At 40.2% G+C, this 25,091-nt stretch overlaps 2 protein-coding genes across 5 annotated transcripts in view; both read right to left on the bottom strand.

Moving 5' to 3' along the window:
• Positions 1-801, bottom strand: part of LOC123757916 (DNA excision repair protein ERCC-1) — a 33,962-nt gene extending 33,161 nt beyond the window's left edge. Inside the window, exon 1 of one of the 4 annotated variants that reach the window (XM_045741866.2) lies at positions 695-801. The gene's annotated coding sequence lies outside the window, so the exon portion shown is untranslated. Of the gene's footprint in view, positions 1-612 lie in introns of all 4 variants that reach the window. The other 3 variants (XM_045741865.2, XM_045741864.2, XM_069338715.1) reach the window with 3 other exon arrangements.
• A 12,186-nt stretch (positions 802-12,987) lies between these two features.
• LOC123757919 (protein bric-a-brac 1) overlaps positions 12,988-25,091 on the bottom strand; it is a 169,488-nt gene continuing 157,384 nt past the window's right edge. Inside the window, exons 9-11 of the mRNA XM_045741877.2 lie at positions 19,840-19,956; positions 17,682-17,812; positions 12,988-17,049 (exon numbers count right to left, since the gene is read on the bottom strand). Coding sequence (XP_045597833.1) covers positions 16,920-17,049; positions 17,682-17,812; positions 19,840-19,956 — 378 coding nt within the window. The 3' untranslated portion in view covers positions 12,988-16,919. The remainder of the gene's footprint in view (positions 17,050-17,681; positions 17,813-19,839; positions 19,957-25,091) is intronic.

A 25,091-nucleotide genomic window follows, 5' to 3' on the forward strand; every position in this document is an offset into this window, starting at 1 on the left:
AACACACTAGTGGCCTGGGTCACTAACACACTAGTGGCCTGGGTCACTAACACACTAGTGGCCTGGGTCACTAACACACTAGTGGCCTGGGTCACTAACACACTAGTGGCCTGGGTCACTAACACACTAGTGGCCTGGGTCACTAACACACTAGTGGCCTGGGTCACTAACACACTAGTGGCCTGGGTCACTAACACACTAGTGGCCTGGGTCACTAACACACTAGTGGCCTGGGTCACTAACACACTAGTGGCCTGGGTCACTAACACACTAGTGGCCTGGGTCACTAACACACTAGTGGCCTGGGTCACTAACACACTAGTGGCCTGGGTCACTAACACACTAGTGGCCTGGGTCACTAACACACTAGTGGCCTGGGTCACTAACACACTAGTGGCCTGGGTCACTAACACACTAGTGGCCTGGGTCACTAACACACTAGTGGCCTGGGTCACTAACACACTAGTGGCCTGGGTCACTAACACACTAGTGGCCTGGGTCACTAACACACTAGTGGCCTGGGTCACTAACACACTAGTGGCCTGGGTCACAACACCGGCAGGTGGGCGAGAGTGGGGTTTGACCCTGTGGTGACCTGAGCCAGCCCCTGACCTCACGTGCCCGTACTGGTGGTGGTGAAGGTTGAGCCACAGGAGCCGACACAGGCGCCGGCCGGGACTCCCTGGCGACGCACCTACTGCTGCTGTTGTTGTTCAAGATTCGTTACCCGGAACAAAAAGTTCCAAGCAGCACGGGCTATAGTGAGCCCGTAGTTATTTTTACCTACTGGTGGCTTTAGTCCTACTATATTACTCGCTCTGCCTAGAAATCCAACATTCTATTTGTAACTTATTTCGTCTGTATGTATGTACTTTTACCTGAATAAACATTATTATAATTAATATTACTATTATATAGGCGCAAGAAGCAGCAGGGAACTATTCACTACCCATTTATTAGTGCCTTTATAAGAGTGTAAAAATATCAATACAGTATTATGTAATCTCACAAACCCATTGTACCTTCTTGTAAAAAATAAAAATAAAAAAATAAAAAATAAAAATAAATAAAAAATAAAAATAAATAATTCCAAATAAAAATAGACAATTACAAATAAAAAATAAATAGCAATAAAAATAAATAATTACAAATAAAAACAAAATAACAATACAAATAAATACTGTAAATCAATATTATGGTGAGCCTCACCGGGGAGAATGTATCCATAATAAATAAATAAATAAATAAATAAATAAATGTTTATTTAGGTAAGGTACATACATACAAGAGATTTTACAAAGATTGATCGATTTATAGATAGAGGTAGTATAAACAATAATGTATTAACAAGACTGAGGTATACATAACACCACTCTCAATTGGGTCAACCCAGGTGTTGCCTTAACAAAACACTCGCCCGTGTTGGAATAGACGAACGCCCCAAAAATATTGTTGAAAAAATATTGATAACTTATTAAACTAAAATTATTTATGTGTCAGAAGAAAGATAAAAACGGGATCTATATGTAAAAACCTTTACCATAAAAATATTTTAAGTAAAACCTATGATATATATAATTTTATTATAAAAGTTGCATTTGTTATCGCTCGTCGAGCTCCAAACCCGCAATATTCATCTCAAAATCAAATCAAATGTTTATTCAGGTAAAAGTACAAACATAGAGGATTAGTTACAAACATGATTTTGGATTTATAGATAAAACTATTACATACACTACCTAAAGCCCTTGAACTGAACAAGGTGAGGTGGGGAAAAAAACACAAACTAAAACTTAATTAGAAATTGAGCTTAAAGTATAAATTGCGTTGAAAGAACAAAAAAATAAAATAAAAAGGGGGAACATGGTAGAAAATAGCCAACATACAGGTTGGTCAACAAACTGCATTGTTTAAAAATAGTAAGACATGGGTTGACATTACGTATAGGGGTAAGGTAGGTTACATGAGTTAATTAGGTAGTACTTAGTTTTTATCTTAAACTGGTTGAGAGAGGTACAGCCTTTGACATGATTGGGAAGGTAAATTCCACATTCTGAGTCCTTTGATTTGTAGAGCATATCTAGTTTGATTAAGTCATGCTCTTGGAATTATTTGAAATATAGGTACAAATAGGTACTATATTGAAATAGGAATATTAAATAGGTACATATTATGTACTTAATCCAAACAACTTTATCATTGTGTTCATTGCTGTCTTCTTTTATGTGCTAGCCATATGCTGTATTGTGCCCACTAATTTTTTTGTTAAACTACCATTCAAGCTGTCATTGCAATCAATCTGAGCTACCTATGTGCTTTAATATACCTACAAATTTCTCTCATCTTTTTTTTTTTTTTTTTTTGGAGATATATACAAGAGTTGTTACATTCTTGTACAGCCACTAGTACGCAGTAGCGTTTCGGGCAGGTCCCTGGAATACGATCCCCTGCCGCGAAGAATTGTTTTTTCATCCAAGTACACATTTTACTGTTGCGTTAAACAGAGGCTACAGTTAAGGAATTGCGCCCAGTAAATCCTCCCCGGCCAGGATACGAACCCATGACATAGCGCTCGCGGAACGCCAGGCGAGTGTCTTACCACTACACCACGGAGACTGTTGTTTTCTTGCTATGTACCTGTTTTCATTTTTATAAATTTTGCTAGTATTTACCTACTTAAAATTTTATTAGATTAAAGACCCACCCGAAACGCTGCCGCGTACTAGTGGCTTTACAAGAATGTAATTACTATCCTATGTATCCTCACTATCCCAATGTACCTTCTTGTATATATATAAATAAATAAATAAATAAATAAATAAATAAGATATTTCTTTCTGGTGTGGTGCCCATGGGTTCTGTTACAACCTTCTAAGAAACTATTAAGGTCAGGATTGACATTACAATTCAGAGTTTTAAATATATAGAGTACACATGTGAGGATGTGCAGTGACTTAATATCTAACATATTCAGAGATTTGAGTAAGGGTACCGAGTGATGTCTGGGGTCAGAGTTAGATATTGTTCTAATAGAAACTTTGTGTTCAATAATTAGAGGACGTAAATGATTTTGGGTAGCAGAGCCCCAAGCACAAATACCATAATTGAGATAAAGATAAATGAGAAAGTAATTGAGTGTCACCAGAGCAGGACGAGGTACATAATATCTGATTTTAGAAAGAATGCCAAAAGTTTTAGAAACTTTTTTTGCTATATTTAGAATGTGTGTATCAAGTTTTTTGACGTGTACACATTTCGGTACAAGAAGCAAGGCAAATCATTCGGTCTGAAGAGTAGAGGCCCAATTATTTATACGGACTCTCCACTCAAAATATAAGCCATCGCCCATTGTCAGAACTGCACTTCCAGTTGCACCCGTGCTTCAACAAAATCTCATAGATCTGAGGCAAAGTGAAATTGACACCAGTAATTCCATCTTTCATCATACTATCATGCAAGAGGAGCCACACATCTATGGATCATCCAATAAAATCAGCAGACGTCTAGATGTTGCTACTGCTCGTCTTAGACTCGGTTACAAGTATCACTGGGAATTCTCATTATCTGCTGATGTAGACCTGACCAAATGTAAACAGTTTCAACTAAATTATTCGCACACCCTCTTATCACTATGTGATGGAGTGCAAAAAGATACGTGAATTCAGAGACAATTCTATAACAAATGTTCCAGAGATGTGTAAATATTTCACTTAAAATAGGTAGTAACTGTGTGATTGTAACCTATCCACTGCTACCCACTGGATGGGGGGCAGAGTGCAGGACAAACATCAATTGTGACACTAGCTCTACACATACATATGTCACTTGTTTAATTTAGAAACTGTACTTGTGGTAGATTGCGAACCCATTGATGTTGTGACACTGTGTATTGAATTTTGTAACTAGCTCATCAAGATTTTAACTTGCTGAGCTAAATAAATTGGTGGATTCAGTCCCTGAACCCATTATGTGACTCTGTAACCCTTTCCATTACCACCCACAAGATGGGTATGGGGTGCATAATAAATTAACTAAACTAAACATTAGCATTTACAGCTTCGGCGAGTAAGCAGCTCCATGGGTTTATAACCCCTGTGGGTGAATAAGTATTTCCTGTTCTCAGTCCTACATCATGGATTGTTGAGCTTGAAACCGTTGCTCCTTGTTTGTGTTACATCTGAACTTTTGAAGAAGTTGTCTGGATCAACATCCTCCAAATTGTTCAGTACAGTATTTTAAAAGTTTCAATGAGATGAGCCCTGTCATGTCTGGTTTATTAGCCCTGTGGCCCTCAACCTGTTCTCGTATGAGAGTTAACTTAGTACTCAATCATGTCACCCCTTACTCTTTGCCCTATTAGAGACTGTAGATTAGGATTAATTTCGTCAGAAAAAACTAGGGTTGAATATAATGAAATGCCTTTCTCTGGTTAAGCCCCTGTACTAGGTCCCAGGCTCATCTTGCAGAGATGGCTCCCAACTACTAGATCACATCACCTGCAGAGTTCTGTTTGTCCTACCAGGTACTCCCCAGGGACCCTCCCCAACAGAGGTAGGAGAGAGGTGATGACACTGCCCCCCCCCCCCCCCCAACTCACCCAACTAACAGGAAAGCAACCAGAAAGTCAGCAAACAAATACAGACCACTGCTGGGTTCACAGACAGAAGTCTTTAACTGTACTACCAAATGAACTCCACAAAATAATGTAAAAAAAAGATCGGGACAGAAAACAGATGTTTCTCCACCCATAAAGTTATAAACCCATGAAACTGCATCTGCATATCCGCCGAAGCCATAAACGCTGCTGAATTTTAAAATCCAGCTCAATAAATTCACCAAGACATATGAAAGCATTTATACATTTTAAGTATTCAGTCTTGGGAAGGTAAAAGTCTCATAAAAATCAGCATCAAAGGGTTAAGGATATAAAGGGTGAATTATAAACAAAATATTTTTTAAAAAGTTTATTTTTGAAAATCTAACATTTAGATGAGAACAATATTAGAGAGGATCGTGAGTAAATATAAACTTTACGTCGACTACAGTCATGAAGCGTAGAGCTCAGGAGGGGAAGGAAACTGAATGCCACTAACCTGTAATACTGATGAACACGCAGCTGTAACACTGTTAAATAAATATATTACAATAAAACTGAAATTAAAATGTTAGATGTAAGTTGCCTAACAACATACAAGTGATAAACTAGTTTAATATTAATTTGGGACAATACCTGTAAGGGTATCAATGTGATAAACCAGTTTAATTGGCATTAAGTAAGTAATGTATATGATAACACTACAAAGGAATATACATAAAAATACAGTATAGCAATAATAAGTATAGTAACAAAAATGTCTAACAAGATACAGTACAATTTTGTTCATTAAAAAATATAGTAATAAAACATTGCATATATACAGTATTCAGATGGTGTTGACCTTGGCACCTGTTTCATTCTCCTCCCACTGAGTATGTGAACACTGTCTCTACATCACTATTATCACAATATCACTGTGACTAGATTTAATGAGGAAATGATGATTCATGTGATAAAACTGTACACTCTTAGAATGCATAAGTTTCACATCACCAAAAAGTTCAACTATTAATATATTAGTGCCAGCATAGGTGACACACCAAATTATTTTACTGTATCTTCACATTAACCTCCCAGTTACTGTGCTGAGACATCACACTGACCTTCTAGTTACTGAAATGTCACGGTGACCTCCCAGTTACTGAGATGTCACAGTGACCTCCCAATTACTGAGACGTCACAGTGACCTCCCAGTTACCGAGATGTCACGGTGATCTCCCAGTTACCAAGACATCACGGTGATTTTTCATATACTTCAGAGTCTGAGGCAACAAATCTGATTAGTTTTTCTTGGTACTAAAACTGAAAAGTAATTTTTCTGTAGAGAGCCCCTCCGGTTTCCCAGAGCTATACTAGGCTGGTATGTATGTATTAGACCGTGGCATCAGTAAATTCGAATGTACTGTAGTTCTAAGCCTACCGGGGACCACGAGCCAGAACCTGGGCCCTGTCAGAGAGGCACTATAGAGGCCTATAGAAGCCCCAATGTGGTTTGAAGCATTCTACATCTGCCATCTACTAAAGTTAGGCACCCAGAAAGATAGGCGTCCCAAAACAGACCCCATCTGGGGAAACAGTACTACCTAAAACCGAACTGCTAAGCAGAACTCCCCAATCTGAAAACAAGCAAACAAACATGATGTCACACCCACCGCCGTGCCGCCTGTCTGCGCAGCTTCTCACTTCCTGGTAGGGGGAAGAGGGGATCCCCAGACCCTACGCCGGCTATCCACCCTCAGTTCTGAGGCTGATGAGTTGGGTGGCAGTCGTTCGACTCTGGCTCCAATCTTTTAGCAATGCTGTGCCTTGCAGTGTTGTGCTGCGGTGTGATGGTGTGCAAGCCAAGTGTAATTCCCAAAGTACAGTGGCCCCTCCGTTTATGAATTAAATCTTGTTTAACCAGAGATGGCTTGTAACCCAAAAATTCGCAACCCGAAACAAATTTTCCAATAAGAAATAATATAAATTGAATTATCCATTCCACGCTCCCAAAAATATTAATGTCAAAATACATTTCATACATAATACATACAAATATTTAGTACTATAATATGTACAAGTTATAGCTTACCTTTATTGATGACTCTTGTTGACGTATGGAAGAGAGTGAGGAGGAGGGGGGGGGGGGAGAGGTGTTAGTGTTTGGAAGGGGAGTTCCCTTCCATTATCCCTTCCACTGATTACTTCTCTGGGGTACTCTCTCTCTCTCTCTCTCTCTCTCCTACATTTTGCTGGCATACCACTAGGAACTGGTTGTGGCTTACTGCTTACTTGTCTTACTAAGAATCTGTCTAAAGACATTTGTTTTTCCCTACATTTTAACACTTGTCTGAAGTGAGACATCACACTGTCATTTATAAGTTCAATGCAACGGCCTGCTAAAACTTTATCTGGGCGAGTCTTTTCAGTAAAACTTTGCAGTTCTTCCCATACTGCACACATTTTCTTAATGAGGAGGGGACATCCGCTACTGCCTCCTCCTCCTCCTCCATCCCTGATGATTTGTTATACAGCCTAGCTAGTTCAACAACCTATGTACCATTTTCATGTTTACGAATGATCTCTTGCTTTTCCTCTATGGTCATCCTCACATGTTTTTTCTTAGATTGAACCTTACCACTGACTTTCTTGGGACCCATGGTGTGATATATAATAAATAATTTTTATGTTCAGAAACCAAAAAAACAGAAAAACAATGAAATTCATTACAAAGAATTCAAGCGCGATTGTCACTAAGTGAGAGCCACTTGTAAACTGAAGTGCGGGCAATCCTGCCACCAGGTACCACGAGCTCGGTTGACCCATATGTGTATGAACAAACTCGTAACTCGAGTTACAGCTCGTAAACCGATTCAAATTTAACAAAGAAATTGGACTTGTAATCTAAAAAATTTGTAAAGAGGGGCATTCGTAAGCCAAGGTTTCACTGTACAGTACTGGGGCTGCATGCACCTAGGGTCACTTTCCCTAGGTGTTCTGTAAGTACTGTCCTTGCAGTTTGGGGTTACCTTCCACAAACTGTTTGGAAACTATCTCCGCAGGGTTCTTTTGCTGCTCAGTGATTGCTCGCCCTTGGGGTCAGCTGGGGTTTTCGTGCCACTGTTTGTCTCAGGGTAGGAGGTAGTATCGTCATTGGCAGGGGTTCTGTTCCTCCTGGGGACGTTGTCCTTTTGTGGGGGTTTTCTTTTTCTTTTGTTTTGTTGCCTGATGGGCGTCTGCCTGGTGTGACTACAGGAACCACTTGTATTATTTGGGAGGACATCTGCTAGGCCCCGTGATTGTACACATCGCAGGGGTTCAGCTTTTGTTTGTTTGCTTGGTAGTTCTGGGAAAACCGGTTAGCAGTACCTTCCCTTAGCAGCCAGCCTAAGGGCCCTGGAAAAACTCATTGTTCCAATGGATGCGTCCTTGACGTGAGGCTTGTTGTTGCAGGCGAGTGGTTTTCTTATCCCCTCTCCCTGTACGAGTGTGATATGAGTTTGGTTTTTGGCTTCCCGCATCCTGTCTAAGGAGGTTCGGGAAGCTCTTGGGTCGTACCTGCTGCGAGACCCGGATTTTGCCTCGATAATGGATCTTTTTTCATTTGAATTTGGCTCTTCTTTTTCTTATTGGGTGCATTACGAGGTGCCAGAGTCTTCTTGGTTGACAGACTGCCCTTTCTTTTCGTTGGGGGCTTGGCATGTGTTCTGTCGAACCCACACGCTTAAGTGGCAGGAAACTACTATGGTGGTTCAGGTTTACCTGGGGGGGGGGCGAGTTTGAGCACCTCAATAAGTGCTTGTTCGCCCCCGTTCTGCCTCGTGATATTGACCAGATATATCTCAACAGTGCAGGTTCCCACCTTTTCAATGACCTTGGTGGCTGAGGACTTGTGGGTCTGTGGAAATGGCTATATGCTTCGGTCTTATGCTTCTTTTCCCTGCTTGAGCCATCTTCAGATTAGCTCGAAAAGGATGTGGAGGAGCTGGGCTCCGAACTTGCATCCAGTGTGCTTGCCTTGGCGGCTTGGGGGTCGGCTGCCTTGTTGAAGTAGTTTGCACCGATTCTAAAGGAAGCCATGTCTCTGTTCTTTGCTTCTCACCTCACGTGCCGACAGGCGGTGCTCTTTCACTCTTTGGAATTTGCTTGGAACCTGGCTCTTAGATATTTGTCCCTTCTTTGCCCATTGCTGTTTGCAGAGTCTGCAGTTGTGCAATATCTGCAGGCAGCTTCATATTGTTGCCGTCCCATGTCGGACTTGTTGGTTCTCCGGCGGTGAGGGGGGGGGGGGTTTTGCCTGGTCCCACGATTCATGGTCGTGTCGGGTCGTTTCTGCTGGCCTCCGGTGGCATTGGGTGGCTCCTCCTCCTTCGGGAATTTCGGGGCTGGTGGGGCAGTCCTCTTCTCCTGCACTCTGTCAGGTCATCCTGGAGTGAGTACGCTTGGGCATGGTCGAAATGATGGCATCCCTTAAGGTGTGTTCCCACCTGTTTCCAGTGCTTAAACGGGACTGTGCGGATCTGAGGTTCATTCTGGACTTATTTCATCTGAACTCCTGGGTCTTTTGCCCCGCTCTTCGGATGACCACTCTGTCCCAGGTCCGTCTTCTTTTGGAGCCGGATGCTTGGATGGTGTCTGGACCTCCAGGATACATATTGGCATGTCCCGATTCATCTGGGGTTCAAGGATTGGCTCGATTTTGCCGTGGGGTGGCATGCTTACCACTTTCATCGCATTCCATTTGGGTTGAATCTGGCGCCTCATTTTCACACGCCTTACCCAGGTCGTGGTGGCCCGTTTGCTTCTGTTAGAGGTTCAGGTTCTGGCCTACCTCAACGACTGGCTGGTTTGGGCCTCCAGATGGTTCGCATGTCTGCTCGTCAGGGATTTGGTTCTTTCCCAGCTCGCTGAGTTTGGGTTTTTAGTGAACTGAAGGAAGTCCCATTTGGTTCCCTCTCAGGTTCGGACTTGGCTGGGCCTTGTGTGGGACTCTTGGACCGCTTTTTTGTCTCTCCCTCCAGTGATGTTGCTGTGGCTGCAGTCCCGCCTTCGGCTGCTTTTGGAGGGCACCTGGGTCATTCGTCGGTTGTTCGAGCAGCTGTGTAGGAGTCTGAACTTAGTCATACTGGTCTACCCGTTGGGTCGGATCTGGCTTCGGCGGATTTTCTAGTTCCTTCGCGGATGTCCCTTCCGCCGCTCTCGAGATTGCTGGGTTCAGACCCCGGGGGGCCTTGTGTTGGCTGCTGTGTCGCCAGCTTCCTCTTTGGGTTTTTCAGGGTTCAGTGCCGTGGCGCCTACCCGAGCCCACGCTCTATGTTTTTATGTATGCGTCATCTCTCGGCTAGGGCTTTGTGACCAGTGCCACCAGGCCGGCCAGGGTCGGTGGGATCTGTGCTTCCGTTGGGCTCACAGCACGATGTGGGAGTTCGCTCTTATGTGGCTTTCGCTTCAGAGGGTTCGTGTCGCTTATGGATCGACGATCTGGCTCCGTTTGGACTGCTTTCCTGTGGTTCATTGTCTGAACTGCGGGGGTTCAATGCAGTCCTTGGTTCTTTGGGGCTGGTCGCATCAGGTGACTTGCCTGCTGGATTCTCAGGGGTTTGGCTCTCTGGGCAGTTCATATCCATGGAGTGTCCAACATCCTGGCAGCTGCTTTGCTCGGTGTCCAAACCTGGAAATCTTTCCGCAGTTCTGACTTTTTCAGCAGATCGGTCCGCCTCGCTACGTGGCTGGTTTAATATTCTCCTCTGATCTTTGCGTCTGGTTTTTCTGAAACGGGTTTATCACCACTTGTATGGTGATCAGGTGGCTTCGTTGATGGTGTCCCACCTGTGTGTTTCGTCTCGGTGGCAGTATGAAGTTTCCTGGCAGACTATTCATCACTTTTTGTCTTCGTAGGTTGTCTTCGATTTCTGATCGGGTTTTGTCTTTTCTCTCTTGGCTATTTCAGGATCGTCTTATGCAGAATACTGTTGCCTCGTATTGTGCGGCGCTGGCAGAGCCTCTTCAGCTTGCATTCGGAGTGGAGGTCACTTCTGCTCCATTCTGCAAGCTTTCTCACGTGTTGTTTCACCTCCGGCCTACTCATGCATCGCCTGAGCCGTCCTGGTCATTGGACCAGGTGCTCTCTTTTTTTCTCTCTTCTTCCTCGGTTTGTGGTGGCCCCTTTAGTTCAGGATTATTTTTCTAAGGCTTTTTTCTTATTGGCATTGGCCTCTGGGGGGGTGGGGACGGGGAGCTTCATGCTCTCCTCCGGCGCAGGGGTTTCTGCTCTTTCTTTCCTAATGGTAGGTTTGTTCATTTGCAGCCGGCTCCTTCTTTTCTGGCGAAGAATGAGACTGCTGCTTTCCAGAGGGGTCCTTGGGTTGTTGATGCTTGGTTGGTTCGGCATGGGGTGTATCATGTCTTGTGTCTGGTTGTGGCTCTTCGCTGATACTTGAGCACCACGGCCTCAGTGGCTAGGGATGCGCTTTGGGTGGACTCGGTTTCCTTTCTTCCCTGTTCCAGGGCATGGGTCTCCCAGGTTGTCTGCAGGGTTATTTTGTCCAACCAGCCTGTGGTCTATCCCTGTGCCCACGACGTTTGTAAGTTCGTGGCTTTGGCTGCTGCCGTTGGTAACATGTCCTGGGCTGACATTCGGGCACAGGGTTTTTGGTGGTCGAACAGGGTCCTGGCTGCACGGAACCTTATTAATGTTCCTGGCCCTACTCAGGCATGTGTAGCCTTGGGTCACAGGTTTCTGCCAGTTGTCTCGACTTCGAGCTAAGGAGCGAGTGACAACCGTCTCCCGGGTAAGTCCCTCTTTTTCTTACTGTTTGGTTAGATAGCTCCAGGAAGCCAAAGGGGCTCTCCACAGAAAACCAGCATTGAATGTAATGAAACTACATTTCCTGGGTGAGACCCAGAAGCTTTCCAGCAACCCTCCCACCGGTCGGCGTTTTTTTTACGTTTTAGACATTCAGCCTCTGAACTGAGGGTGGATAACCAGTGCAGGGTCTGGGGCTCCCCCTTCCCCCTCCCGGGAAGGGGGGAGCTGCGCAGACAGGCGGCACAGCAAAGGTGTGACGTCATGCTTGTTTGCTTGTTTTCAGATTGGAGAGTTCTGCTTAGCAGTTTGGTTTTAGGTAGTACTGTTTCACCAGTTGGGGTCTGTTTTGGGATGCCTAACTTCCTGGGTGCCTAACTCGGTAGATGGCAGACACAGAATACTTACAACCACATGGGGGATTTCTATAGGCCATTGCTCCTTGTGTGTCTCTGAGGAGGGCCATGTTCTGGCTCGTGGTCCCCGGTAGGCTTAGAACTCCATTTGAATTGACTGATGCCATGGTCTAATACAGTACAGTATATAGATATTAGCCCAGTATAGCTCCGGGGAGCCTCCGGGGCTCCCTCAGAAAATGGCGTTTTATTGCATTCAACGCTGGTTTTTTTAATGTATAGTTCTGTTTTTGAATGAACTCAAACTTCATGTTAGTTTCAGTCACTTTGGAATAAGTGTGAACAACAATACTGCACAATATTTTCAGAGTTTAGGTGTAAATTAATAATTTTTACGGCAAAATCAAAATAAATATACATTAGATTCAAAATGAAGTTTTAAAGATAATTTTTTTTTTACAATACCTGTTCCATACATAATAGTTTTAGCACATTAATATAATGAGTATCATTGATTAACCAATAAATGATTATAAATTAATATGGTTTCTTTTTCTCTACTAATTATGGAAAACCAAGTGTACTCCATGTATCTACAAACCACCACTGGCTGTATGCTACAATGTCAAGACTGGAGTGTTAACATGAAATGGACCTGTACACATAACATTTGGTCAACTATAACAACTCCCAACATTGAATTATTTTGCAAATTAATCTTTCTCGAGAAGAGTACAGAGTCAAAACTTGTATTGGAATACTTGCTGTATTGAATGAAGTAACAATGATAAAACCTGAGAAAGAATGAAGTCTATTATGACCAATGCATTTGAGCTGACATATTTTGTTTTCTGTACTACAGAAATCAGACAACTAAACTCACAATATAACATTTACTATATAATATAGTAATGTGCTGTGTAAGAAAAAATGGAAGTGGAAGCACCTTTAAAATGTCTTGCTATTATTTTTATTAATTTCAATATTACTGTATTTTCATATTATTAATTACAACATGTGTATATGCAAAAATTTATGCATTTTTTGTGCTTATGCAAAAAAAAAAAAACTAAATTTTATGTACCAAACAAAATTTTGTCACATATGTGTACAGTATATCATGATTTTGTGAAAGCTTTTAAAATGCTGTTTCCCTGTTTCTCACACCTTTTGAAAACTTGCACAGTCAAATTTACTGGTGGGTTCACCGATTAAAAACTGCAAAAGATGTGTCATGGAAATTCAAACACATGAACAAAAAAATTGAAATTTTTGAGTGAGCATTTACTTGTAACTTTAACAAGTAAATATAGTCAAAGTTTAGAATGTATCTTTGGTTAAATAGTAGCAAAATAGTGTAAAGCCTATGAAGGTGATCGTCAGAGGGGAGGGTTATCGGGTGAGAGCGTCAAGCAATTACGACTATATAGCACTTGGAAGGGGACAGGATAAGGATTTGGGATGGGATGGGGGGGGGGGAAAGAAATGGTGCCCAACCACTTGGATGGTCGGGGATTGAACGCCGACCTGCATGAAGCGAGACTGTCGCTCTACCGTCATAGGCTTTACACTATTTTGCTACTATTCAACCAAAGATTTTAGAATTTTGACGCAAAGATGGTAGAATTTTCTACAATCGTTGGAAACATAATGGTAGAAAATTCTCTATGGAACACATGACACTAGTTAACACTAGTGTTTCCACTGAGTCCCTGACCCACACACCTTCAAGAAAACCAGGCATTTGACGCTAGTGGTGTGCTGAACACAAACATTTATACTGTTCTGTAATTTATCTTTGTGTGGTTGCTTATTATAGGAAGACGGAAAGCCAATTGCAAATGCTAACAATACTTTTACAGTTGTGAAGCTATTTATTACAATACAGTACAGTATAGTGCAATCTCACTTCAACAAACTATATAGTGAGAAGCTGATTTGATGGATACCGATTTCATATACAGTATCATAAAATGAAGATGACATAATTTAGATTCCTATTGTAAGATGTTAAAATGCAATACAATATTTATGTTTTCCCAAGTGAACTGGTCAAGTGCATTATGGTGGTGTTCTGACCATATATATTTATAATATTGTTACATCTGTATGGTTATTTATTATGATCGGGTTTCTGGTTCTCAATTTTAACATGTGCGTATACATACAGTAATGGCAATATATTTGCTTATGTGAATTTCTAATGTGGATGTTCTAACCTGTAACAATGGAAGAAACAAAAGTATTCTGGATGCCAAACATTTTAACTGGAACTGATTATTACAATAATTTTGTATATATTTACTCGTGGTTTATCTGTATTTGCATCTTTGAAACATGCTCAAGAAGTGCTAAAAATATTCAAGATTAGTGGAGTTATACAAAAATTATAATACCAACTATGTAAACATTATAACTGGACCCATGTAATATTTTTTAGAAACTATTATTGTTATTATTATTCAGTTGGATACCCTTGGAAGTCTTCAAACTGTATTTACTGTACAGTATTTACAACAAATCACTAAATAACACATGATAGCATAACGAGAAGATGAGTAGTACACTTTGACTCGTATACGTTACATATTGCCATATCATGCATTGTTTGCCATGCAGTTTTATCATTATGGAATAGAGACTATGAAATCTTCTCTTGAAATTAAAATGGTAAGATAAGTACAGAAATGCAATACTGTAATGCAATTTTTGTTTCATGGTGGTTAAAGGTATTATTTTACATAATTTAAAGGTATTATTTTACACAATTTATCATCTATGTCACAAGGCATCATGTGGAAAAGGTTCAGTTATTTGCTCACAGACCTATAATAATAACCTAATAAATATTCATACATGAAGCCAGTGAATCTGGGTCATATAGTAATTTTGTTTTAAATTTCAACTTTACATTGTACAGTACTTGGGTGTTATACTACACATTTTAGATTCATAATATTTGCTCTTGGAATTATATAATAGTTCAACATATCTCAAAGTGGCCAGCTCAAATACTTTTCTAGCACCTTAAATGACATAACTTTGCCTCTACTCTCCAGTACAGGATACATGAAGCACATTCTTTTGAAGGCTTTGCCTTACCTTACTCAAGTTTATTCAAACTTACTTTGTGATTACAGAGAACTTTTTGCCATAATATTTCTTATTTCCACACTTTTTTTTTTACTGTTGTTTCTTTGTCTTTCAAAATTGTGCATTTGCTTAACACATACATCCTGATAATACAAAGTAGTGGTTTGCAAAGAATGTACCATTTAATCATCAAAATCTACACAAACCATTGTACCTTTTTGTGTACATGGAAAACAAAATGTGATTCTCTTGCTAATTCTAGAGGAGAGTTGTTCATGTTCACACTTCACTGCCATTGTGAAGAACTACTGCACTGTATCTCTCCTCACACCTCTAACATACATTCTTACAAGAAATGTCTATGCCTGTGGACACATCTTTCTGTTTCCTTCTATCCTACAAAGTGGACAATTCCGTCTTTTATGCAATCTATTCTATAAAATCAAATACAACTTTTAATTTCTAGGAATCCTGAATTCAAAATTCAGTCTTAAATATCAGGTTATACCTATTGTATTTTAAAATCTTTTTAGTACGGTATATTATTTGTTACCAGTAATTGTGCATATAAACTAGCATACTTAAATTCCACTGAACTTTGAGGTAAACACCACTGTGTAAGAACAAAGACAGTTATGACAGAGTAAGTGCTTTGCCCTAGATAGTGGTTATAGCCAATTATCCATATCAGAATTAACATGCTTACAAGTTTTCATTACAGAGGAATTATTACAATACAGAGTTTAAACAATACCTAACGTAATTGAAATTAATTCTTAGATACAATAGTGGGAAAATGTTTGGCAGATTGCTTACATAAATTAAACAAATTTGAAGATTAACACTTTCGCTGCCCCAACGGGCGACCCGCCACGCACCTCAAGGTAACCCGAGCGGTGCACGCTAACTCACCACCACCCACAAATGTTTATACTCTTTTTAGCTTTCTGACCTTAATTTTCATACTACATCATTCAATTTAGTATCAAATTGTTCGCAATAGAATGCTGTAAAGGGATATTTGCCTATAAGAACATGTCTCACTTTTCTGTACTTTTGACAAAAAAATCAATAACTTTACCTTCATACATGTTTCTTTCAATGCTTTTGTCATGGATTGGCTCTGTTCTTGATCAGTATCTATCTGGAAGTCAATTTGCAGTGTTTATAAAGCTGGTAACAACAAATACCTGAGATAAATTAACCAGAATGGGAAAACTTTTCAACTTGAGAGGAGGCAGCAGCTGTCATGAGTGAGGTCACGAGAACAGTGAGCCTCCAGCGTGGGTGGGCACCCACACGGCGGGGTCAGGATGCCATGTGGGGGTATACAAAGAATGGGCAGATGTTGGCACACATTTTAAAACAAGTCCCATAGTATTTGGATAATAAATGGAATTTCTAATTTTTTTTTAATTATTGACGCCTATTTGCGTCATCAGGCATTCTCCGTATTTTGATTTTATACCACAATATGCGGCATTGGGCAGCAAAAGTGATAAGTAGATATTAAAATAAACATCATACTAATAAAACCATTCTCTGTCAGAGATATTAAATAAAATAAACATCATACTAGTAAAACCATTCTGTCAGAGATATTAAAAGAACATTTCCACACAATGTAAGTGTTGAGATATGTAGTAAGAAAGAGGAATTTCTTGCTATATAGTCATACAAGCCTGGTGCTTTCTCCTCATAATCATCTTATTTCTTTAGAAACAACCACTGCTGGTTATAAAGCTTTTTATGTACCAGTCATTTATCACAGAATGTTGAAGGTGAAACATAAGCCAGTTTTCTTGCGTGCCACAATTCTCAAACCAGAAATAACATAACAAAATTTATAAACTTTTAATAACAAGAAAGCCATAGTAATTATTGAATGAACAGCAAGTTCCAGCTTGCCCTCTATCCAGCACTACAGTCATCCTGTGCAATATGAGTGTAACCCACTCAAAACCAACATTATTGCTAACTTGACTCTGAGGACTAAAATTCTGGTTGGCAGATTTTCATGATGGCCTTTCAGGATTGGTCAGCATGACTCATCAACACTGGTGTCTCAGCATATGTACCATCCATCAAATTAGTTCTGTTTAGCGATTGGTGGTCGTTGTTCTGGGTGGTACTTAAAGACATGTCTTGAGAGGTGCCCTCTCTGTCGGAATGCTACTCCACATGTTGAACACTTGTATGGTTTCTCTCCAGTATGTATCCTGTAGGGAGAAACATCACTACAGCTTATATTTCATCTCAAAATAAAGCTGATTGATGTAAGATTATAATAATGAAATGAATATAATATACTGTACTGTATATTATGTCTGAAATACTATACTGTACTCTATAATTTTACATATATAGTACATACACAGTACATGTATGTATGGTAGCTGACTCCATAGATGGGTTCAAAAGTGGGTATGATCATTTAACTACGCCAGTCAAACTGAAAATTAGGAGACAAAAACTAAACTGCAAAAAGTCAGTAAATGCAGTATTCTCTCAGGACTACCATGTAGTAAAGAGAGAGAGAAGGATGGGGAAGAGAATGCAGCCCCTGCTAATCCGAAAATACTAGAGGTTCAACACGGTAATCGTAGGCTCCGAAGGATTTCACAGACTATATACTGTAATAGATATCAAAACCTTGCCAGGAAGCCAATAAAATAACATAACTATTGACTGAAAATTCCTCTATGTATTTTCTTCATGGGCTGTTATTTCAGATACATAAATGAAGATTTCATAATTATGCCCATTTTTTTATTATATCATTGCAAGCAATAAACTACAAACTCGAGCTGAGCAGTAACATTGGCCAAAACTTCAAAGTTGTTCTCCATACCTGATATGCCTCTTGAGGTCCTCTGTCTGGTGAAAGCCTCGACCACAAACTGCACAGTGGAGTGGCCTGTGAGCAGTGTGTGATGCCATATGGGACCTGTGTTCCCCACGTGCAATTGTCTCCCCACACACCTGTAGCCGAGCCACAAATTAATATTGCTTTCATGACAATCCACTTACACCCTAATTTGTTATCATCTCAGTGTCAACACAAAGTTTTGTAGAAAAAATGCAGTATATATGAAAGAGTGATAGTAAGAAATGCATGAGAAACTAGCATGTAATGTAGAGCACACAAACATAATTAATATTCTTACAGAGTGAACTGTCATTCTAGTCCTAGTTTCAGTTAAGACCACAGAATATAGCTTCCTGGACAAATTTTAACTCCATACAAAGGTATATACCACCAAGAGTAGGTGGGAGGGGGAAAGTGTCCCTAAAAATACTGTTTATGAATGAACAAGCAATCGACTAGTGCAGATGAGGATGGGATGGCTACAGTGGGCCCTAACATGAAACAGCTGAGTTGCTCAAACCAATGAGGAAGATTAAAATGCAGAGTAAACTAAAGCCAGACAAACAAGCCATCTGCCAGATGAGGCAAAAGTAACAGAGGAAGCTGGCTGACAAGGGGCATGAGTGTTAGGACAAGATGCCTGGAAATGTTTACATAAAAAATGGTGAGTGATCAGTATTTACCACTAATGTACTTGCAGTAAATGGGCTGTAAAAGCTTGCCTTGTAAATCATGACCACAGCCCAAGACAGTCACCTGAGAAGGCTGCTCAGCCAAAAGCAATAGCACACACCCATGAGGCCACAGTTTCCCTGGACTCAGAATGTCACTTAATGGAGGCAACAAGAAAGGCCCTCAGGATCCAAGAACATTGAAGAACATCCTAGAAAACAGCAAATTTCAGGGGTAGACTGGGAAGCCATAATGACCTGGCTGATTTCACATACGAAATCAGTCACACAGACAAGTAGGTGTGCCAGGTGCAAAAGAAGAGGGGATACATAATTATATGAATCTGTTTGCTGATGATGCTAAGCTACTAGGGAAAATAAAAAGCTTAGACAACTGTCATACCCTTCAAGATGACCTGGACAAAATACAGTAAGTGAATGTATTACTCCTATAACGTAAATAGGAGCTGCCTCGTATGGGCCAATAGACCTCCTGCAGTTTCTTTGATTCTTATGTTCTAATAGAGCAATATATGGCAGATGTATTGCAAATAGAGTAATACATGGCAATGTACAAATAGTACATTGTGTTCATTCTCGACTCACAATCAGGAATTCTGGGCTCGAATCCCAAGCGGGACAGAAATGGTTATGCACACTTCCTATCACCTAATGCCTCCATTCACCTGACAGTAAAAAGGAACCCAGGAGTTAGTCAGCTTGTTGTGAGGTTGCATCCTGGGAAATGTCAGTAGTTCAACCTAGGTGGGGAACCTCGATATAAGCCTAACATATATACCAGTATATACACAGACTGCCTGTCCTATGAAAATTAATTTAAATTATTAATTGATACCATATTATGGAACAGGAGAACATAGGCCACACATGACCTACAAATTACATGAAAAAGACATTATAAAACTCAGACAACCAGATATCTCTGGTTGGATATAGGAAGAACCCAGGGAAGCTAACACAGGCTAATGAAATGGATTGCTAGGCACTCACATGGGTAACATAAACATATCACAGAGCATGTAAATATAAATATAAATAAAGTAATAGCCTCTTGTGCAACTAATTTTCCAGGGAAAGCCAGCAACACTCAGCTGAAAGCAAAAGAAGCAGATAACAGGCGCTGCAGAGGCTACACGTGTTTGATCAGTGGCACCAACTAGGAGGATAGAGTTGGGTGGCCAAGACCTCAGGGAACCTAGGTTAAACAGCGAAAGTGAAGAACACTTTTTTTTGGCTGTGAGGGCATTATGCAATGCAAACATGCTCCTTCAGGTGCTATAATCAACCAGTACTCCAGCTTGAAGCTGTGTTAGTGAATTAAATTATATTTTTCATGTTTAATTCAGTATAATGATTTCATTTGTTAGTATAATAAAGTGATTAATGATGATACATTATTTGAAATAATACGTAACAGTAATGACAGTACATCAACTAGTGAGGCTCACCCGACATTGCCCAGGAGCAACATTATGTTTGATAGAGTCTGTTCTGGCAATCTTTCGTCCCTCTGCACTGGCTGCTCCTAATACCCGCAACAGCGCCCGCGCTGCTGCTAATTGCTGCTGAAAACAAAAGAATATACAGATTTCAAAATGAAGCATTTACTCAGTTTAACTTAGTGAGTTGGAACTGAAGTACCATACCTTACAAGAAACTAATAACTATTGCCGGTTCAATTATTGTAATTTTTTAACTGAATTAAATAAATAATTAAGTTTATGGAAGAGTACAGTAATTCAATGCAGAAATTGAAGTTCAACAGTAATTTACTTAACCCTTAGATCACGCATATTACCGTACATATTGGGGGCCTGGTAGCAAAAAATATTTGAATTATGTAAAAATAACTTAAAAACGTTAAACACATCTCCAACTTATTGGCTTCAGTGTCGTGAATCTTTCATCAAAATATTTTCAGAAATTGATTTTAGACAAATTAAAAAAAATAAGAACATTTTGTTGATAAAGAGAACAGCTCATATTAACTGGAACTGAAGGATAATGCAGTAATAAAGAGATGCAAGCACCTGTCCGACTCGCAAAGAAGAAGAATAGTAGTAAGAAGTGTCCACAAAGTGGATATGCAGTTGGTGCCTTTATAGCATTGGTGAGTAATACATAATAACACAAATAATAATGAGTAACTATGTTAATATGCTCTATTTTGTTATATATCATATAAATACATTGTCCAATGGTAATATATGTTATTTTCATCAATGTCCCAAAAATATATTTTTTTAGGGGAATTTTTTTTGTAAAGATTTTATTTTTTCCTTTGTTTATTATCTGATTTTGTTGTAACCTTTACATCCTGGAGAATGCATATGTTTCCCTAACTATGTGAAGACAGAATGAAATTGGTCAACAAATAAATCAGTCACAAGCTCGCAAAACTTGGAACATTTAATTTTTTTTGGCTGATTTTTTTCTGATTTCAAACTACTGTATTTTCTTTGTCTCTTTCAGTTGTTTTGATGATTAGGGACCATATTAGGGCTTTTTCACTTATGTAAAATATACCCTAAATATATCCTCTAAATCATTATAATTATTATAATTATCCCCTATATCTTGTGTTTTTTGGGGTTATTTTTTCTTGACTTCATTTCAACACATATTGACCTACAACTTTCACATATTTGAAGTACGAATGCCAAACAATGTTTATTAAAACATACAATTAAATTAACGAATTAAAACTACCTTTATTCATTGTTAATAACTTCAACTTCAATTATCTTTGAAACTAGAGTTTCAACTTTGAGTGGCTTCTAAAATTCCAGTTTTTGATTGATTCTCACTATTTTGACATATTCTGTGCTCAGCTGTCTGTTCTACAATCCCTTCAGAATGAATTTTTCATAAACTTTATACATTTGGAATTATAATTTTTTTGGTTTAAATTTGCTGCATATTTCAAATGCCTTATTGACAATTTTTTTTACAGTAAACTATGCTGAAAACTTATATTCTAATTTGATGAAAATGAATATCATATGCTATTCTGAGAGAATAATAACATTAAATGAACAATTGGTGAAAGTTCATATATTTTATTCTGAATTGAAAATCTGAAGTTTTCAATATTCAATTTTAAAATTAATTTTGATTCTCTTGTTTTTCAAGTTACACTGTGATCATTTAGACAAAGTTGGAGCATTTGTCTAGTTGATTATGCAAAAAAAATTGGAAAGTGTTTGTGCAAGTTTTAAAAACTTATGTTAAATTATTTTGTCAAATCGTATATGTATGTATTGTGCGGTTTAATGGGGTTAACCTTGTATTAGTTCAACACTGAAAAAAAAAATATGTACAGTATGCTGAAAATCAGATACAGTATAACTAAAAATTTTAACTACAGTAGTTCTAAAATTTAAAAAAAAAATTAAAGATACAAAATTTAAGAGCTGAAAAAAACAGCATTGAATGTAATGAAACTCCATTTTCTGAGTGAGACCTGGAGGCTTCCCGGAGCTATCCAGGCTGATATGGATATATTAGACTTTGGCATCAATGTGCATGGAGTTCTAGGCCAACTGGGGACCATGAGCCAGAACCTGGCCCCCTCAGAGAGGCATGAAAAGCAATTACCTATAGAAATCCCCAGTGTGGTTGGAATCATTCTATGTCTACCATCGACCGGGTCAGGCAACCAGAAAGGTAAGCGCCCCAAAACAAACCCCTATTCTGGTTAACATTGCTACTGAAAGCTGAACTAGTGGACAGAACTCCCCAAATGAAAACTAGCAAACGAGCATGACGTCACCATGTCACCGCGCCGCTGTTTGTGCAACGAGGATCTGGGGAGCCCCAGATCCTCACGTCGGCTATCCATACCCCAGTTCTGAGGCTATATGTTAAAACACGCAAAAAAAAAAATGCCGACTGGAAGGAGGGAGGGTTGCTGGGGAGCCTCCGGGTCTCACCCAGAAAATTGCGTTTCATTATGTTCGATGCTGGTTTTCTGGGGGGAGCCCCGTCGGCTCCCCGGAGCTACTTACCCAAAGACAAAAACAAGAGGGACATACCCGGGAGGTGGGACACAACACAAGATGCACCCCAGGCCCGAACCAACCAAGCAACAACCCTAGGTCCTGGAAAGACCTAGGGTTGTTGACTGTTTCTGGAAAGCAGCAGTCTCATACATCGCCAGAAAAGAAGGAGACGGACGCAAACGAACAAACCTACCAACCAGGACCAAAAGAGCAGAAACCTCTGCACCAGAGAAGAGCATGAAGCTCCCCAACCCGACCCCCCCCCTCCATAAGCCAATGCAAACAAGAAAAGAGCCTACACCAAACAATCCTGAACCAAAGGGGCCACTACAAATTGAGGAGAAGAGAGAGAAAAGAGAGTACCCGGTCCAACGACCAGTAATTACCTATGTGTAATTACTTAAGTGTAGTTACAGGATGAGAGCTACGCTCATGGTGACTGTCTCTTCAACACTCTGTGTCATACAATGTTTGAAATTACTGACGGCGTTGGCCTCCACCACCTTCTCCCCTAACTTGTTCCAACTATCTACCACTCTGTTTACAAAAAGTGAATTTTCTTATATTTCTCCGGCAGCTTTGTTTCGTTAGCTTAAAGCTATGACCTCTTCTTCTTGAAGTTTCGGGTCTCAGGAATCATCAATTTTATTGATTCCCGCTACTATTTTGTATGTAGCGATCATATCGCCTCTTTTCCTTCTATCTTCTAAGTTTTGCATATTTAATGCCTCTTACCTCTCCTCGTAGCTCTTGTCCTTCAGTTCTGGAAACCACTTAATAGCATGTCTTTGCACCTTTTCCAGTTTGTTGTGCTTCTTAAGATATGGGGACCATATAACCGCTGCATATTTCAGCTTTGGTCTAACAAAAGTCGTGAACAATTTCTTTAGTATTTTTCTGTCCCATGTATTTAAAAGAAATTCTGAAGTTAGAAAGTGTAGCATAGGCTCCTCACACAATGTTCTTAATGGTCCTCAGGTGACAGTTTTCTATCTAGAACCACCCCTAGATCTCTTTTTTTGTCAGAATTCTTTAAAGATTTCTACATAATTTATAGGTTGTGTGGGGTCTATGTTCTCCTATTCCACATTCCATAACATGACATTAATTAATTAAATTCCATTTGCCAAGTGGTGCTCCATATAATTATTTTGTCCAGGTCTTCTTGAAAGGCATGACAATCATCTAAGTATCTTATCTTCCCTATTATCTTAGCATCATCAGCAAACCTGTTCATATAATTCTTTATTCCATCTGGTAGATCGTATATGTAAACAATGAACATTACCTGTGCAAGAACTGAACCCTGTGGTACTCCACTTGTGACATTCCTCCAATCCGATACATTGCCTCTGATTACGGCCCTCATTTTTTCATCAGTTAGGAAATTTTTCATCCATGTTAGAAGCTTATCTGTCACCCCTCCTATATGTTCCAGTTTCCAGAACAACCTCTTATGTGGAACTCTGTCGAAAGCCTTTTTAAGGTCCAGATTGATGTAGTCAACCCAACCATCTCTTTCCTGTAATATCTCTGTGGCTCGATCATAGAAACTGAGTAAATTCGTTACACAGGATCTTCCAGATCGAAAACCAAACTATCTGTCTGATATTATATAATTTTTCTCCAGTTGTTCTATCTATTTAGTTTTAATTATTTTTTCCAATATTTTGACTATTACACTTGTCAATGATACAGGTCTATAATTCAAGGGGGTCTTCCCTGCTGCCACTCTTGTAGATTGGAACTATGTTAGCCTTTTCCCAGACATCTGCTATGACTCCTGTACACAGCGATGCCTGAAAAATCAGTTGAAGTAGAATGCTGAGCTCAGGTGCACATTCTCTCAGAATCCATGGTGAAACTCCTTTTGTACCAACGGCTTTGTTCTTAGTTCCTTTATCATTTTTTCCACTTCATCTCTAGACACCTCTACGTGCTCCATGTTGCTCTCTGGAATTCTTATTGTGTCTGGTTCCCTGAAGTGCTGAAGTTCACCACTGCTGAGCAGGCAATAGGTGAATCAACGCATAAGACAGCTTGTGAAACGAAGCAGTAGTAACATCAACACTGAATGCAAGCTGCAGCAGTTCCACTAGTGCTGCACGATACAGGCCCCCAGTATTCAGCATAAGATAACGGTTCTGGAACAACCACGAAAGGAAGGACAAAACAACCCTATCTGAAACATAAGGAAACCTACACAGAGACAAGAAATACCAGAAGGACCGCCAGGAAACTTCATACTGCCGCCGAGACGAAGCACGCAGGTGGGACACCATCAATGAAGCCACCTGCATACCAGACAAGCGATGATAGACCTGAGTAAAAAAGCTCAGATGCAAAGACTCGATGAGAAGAGTGAACCAGCCATGTACCGGGCTGGACTGATCTGCTGAAAGAGGTGGAGCTGCAGGAAGACCCTCGAGTTTGAACACCAAGCAAGCAGTGCCTGGAACCAAGGCTGGGCTGGCCACCAAGGGGCAAGAAGGATAACTCTCCCCTGGTAAGTCTCCAAGCAAGCCAGGACCTGGAGCAACAGCTGAACCAGGGGGAGGGGGGGGGGAAAGGCAAAGGTAACCCCATCTTGCCCAGTCCTGCCTGAAGGCATCGACCTCGATGGCCTCGCAGTCTGGGGAAGGGCGCCACATACACAGTGAGACGCCACGACCAAACCAACGTGAAGAGGTCCACTTCTG

The sequence above is a fragment of the Procambarus clarkii genome, chromosome 40 (genome assembly GCF_040958095.1).
Source record: "Procambarus clarkii isolate CNS0578487 chromosome 40, FALCON_Pclarkii_2.0, whole genome shotgun sequence".
Classification (NCBI taxonomy): Eukaryota; Metazoa; Arthropoda; class Malacostraca; order Decapoda; family Cambaridae; genus Procambarus; species Procambarus clarkii.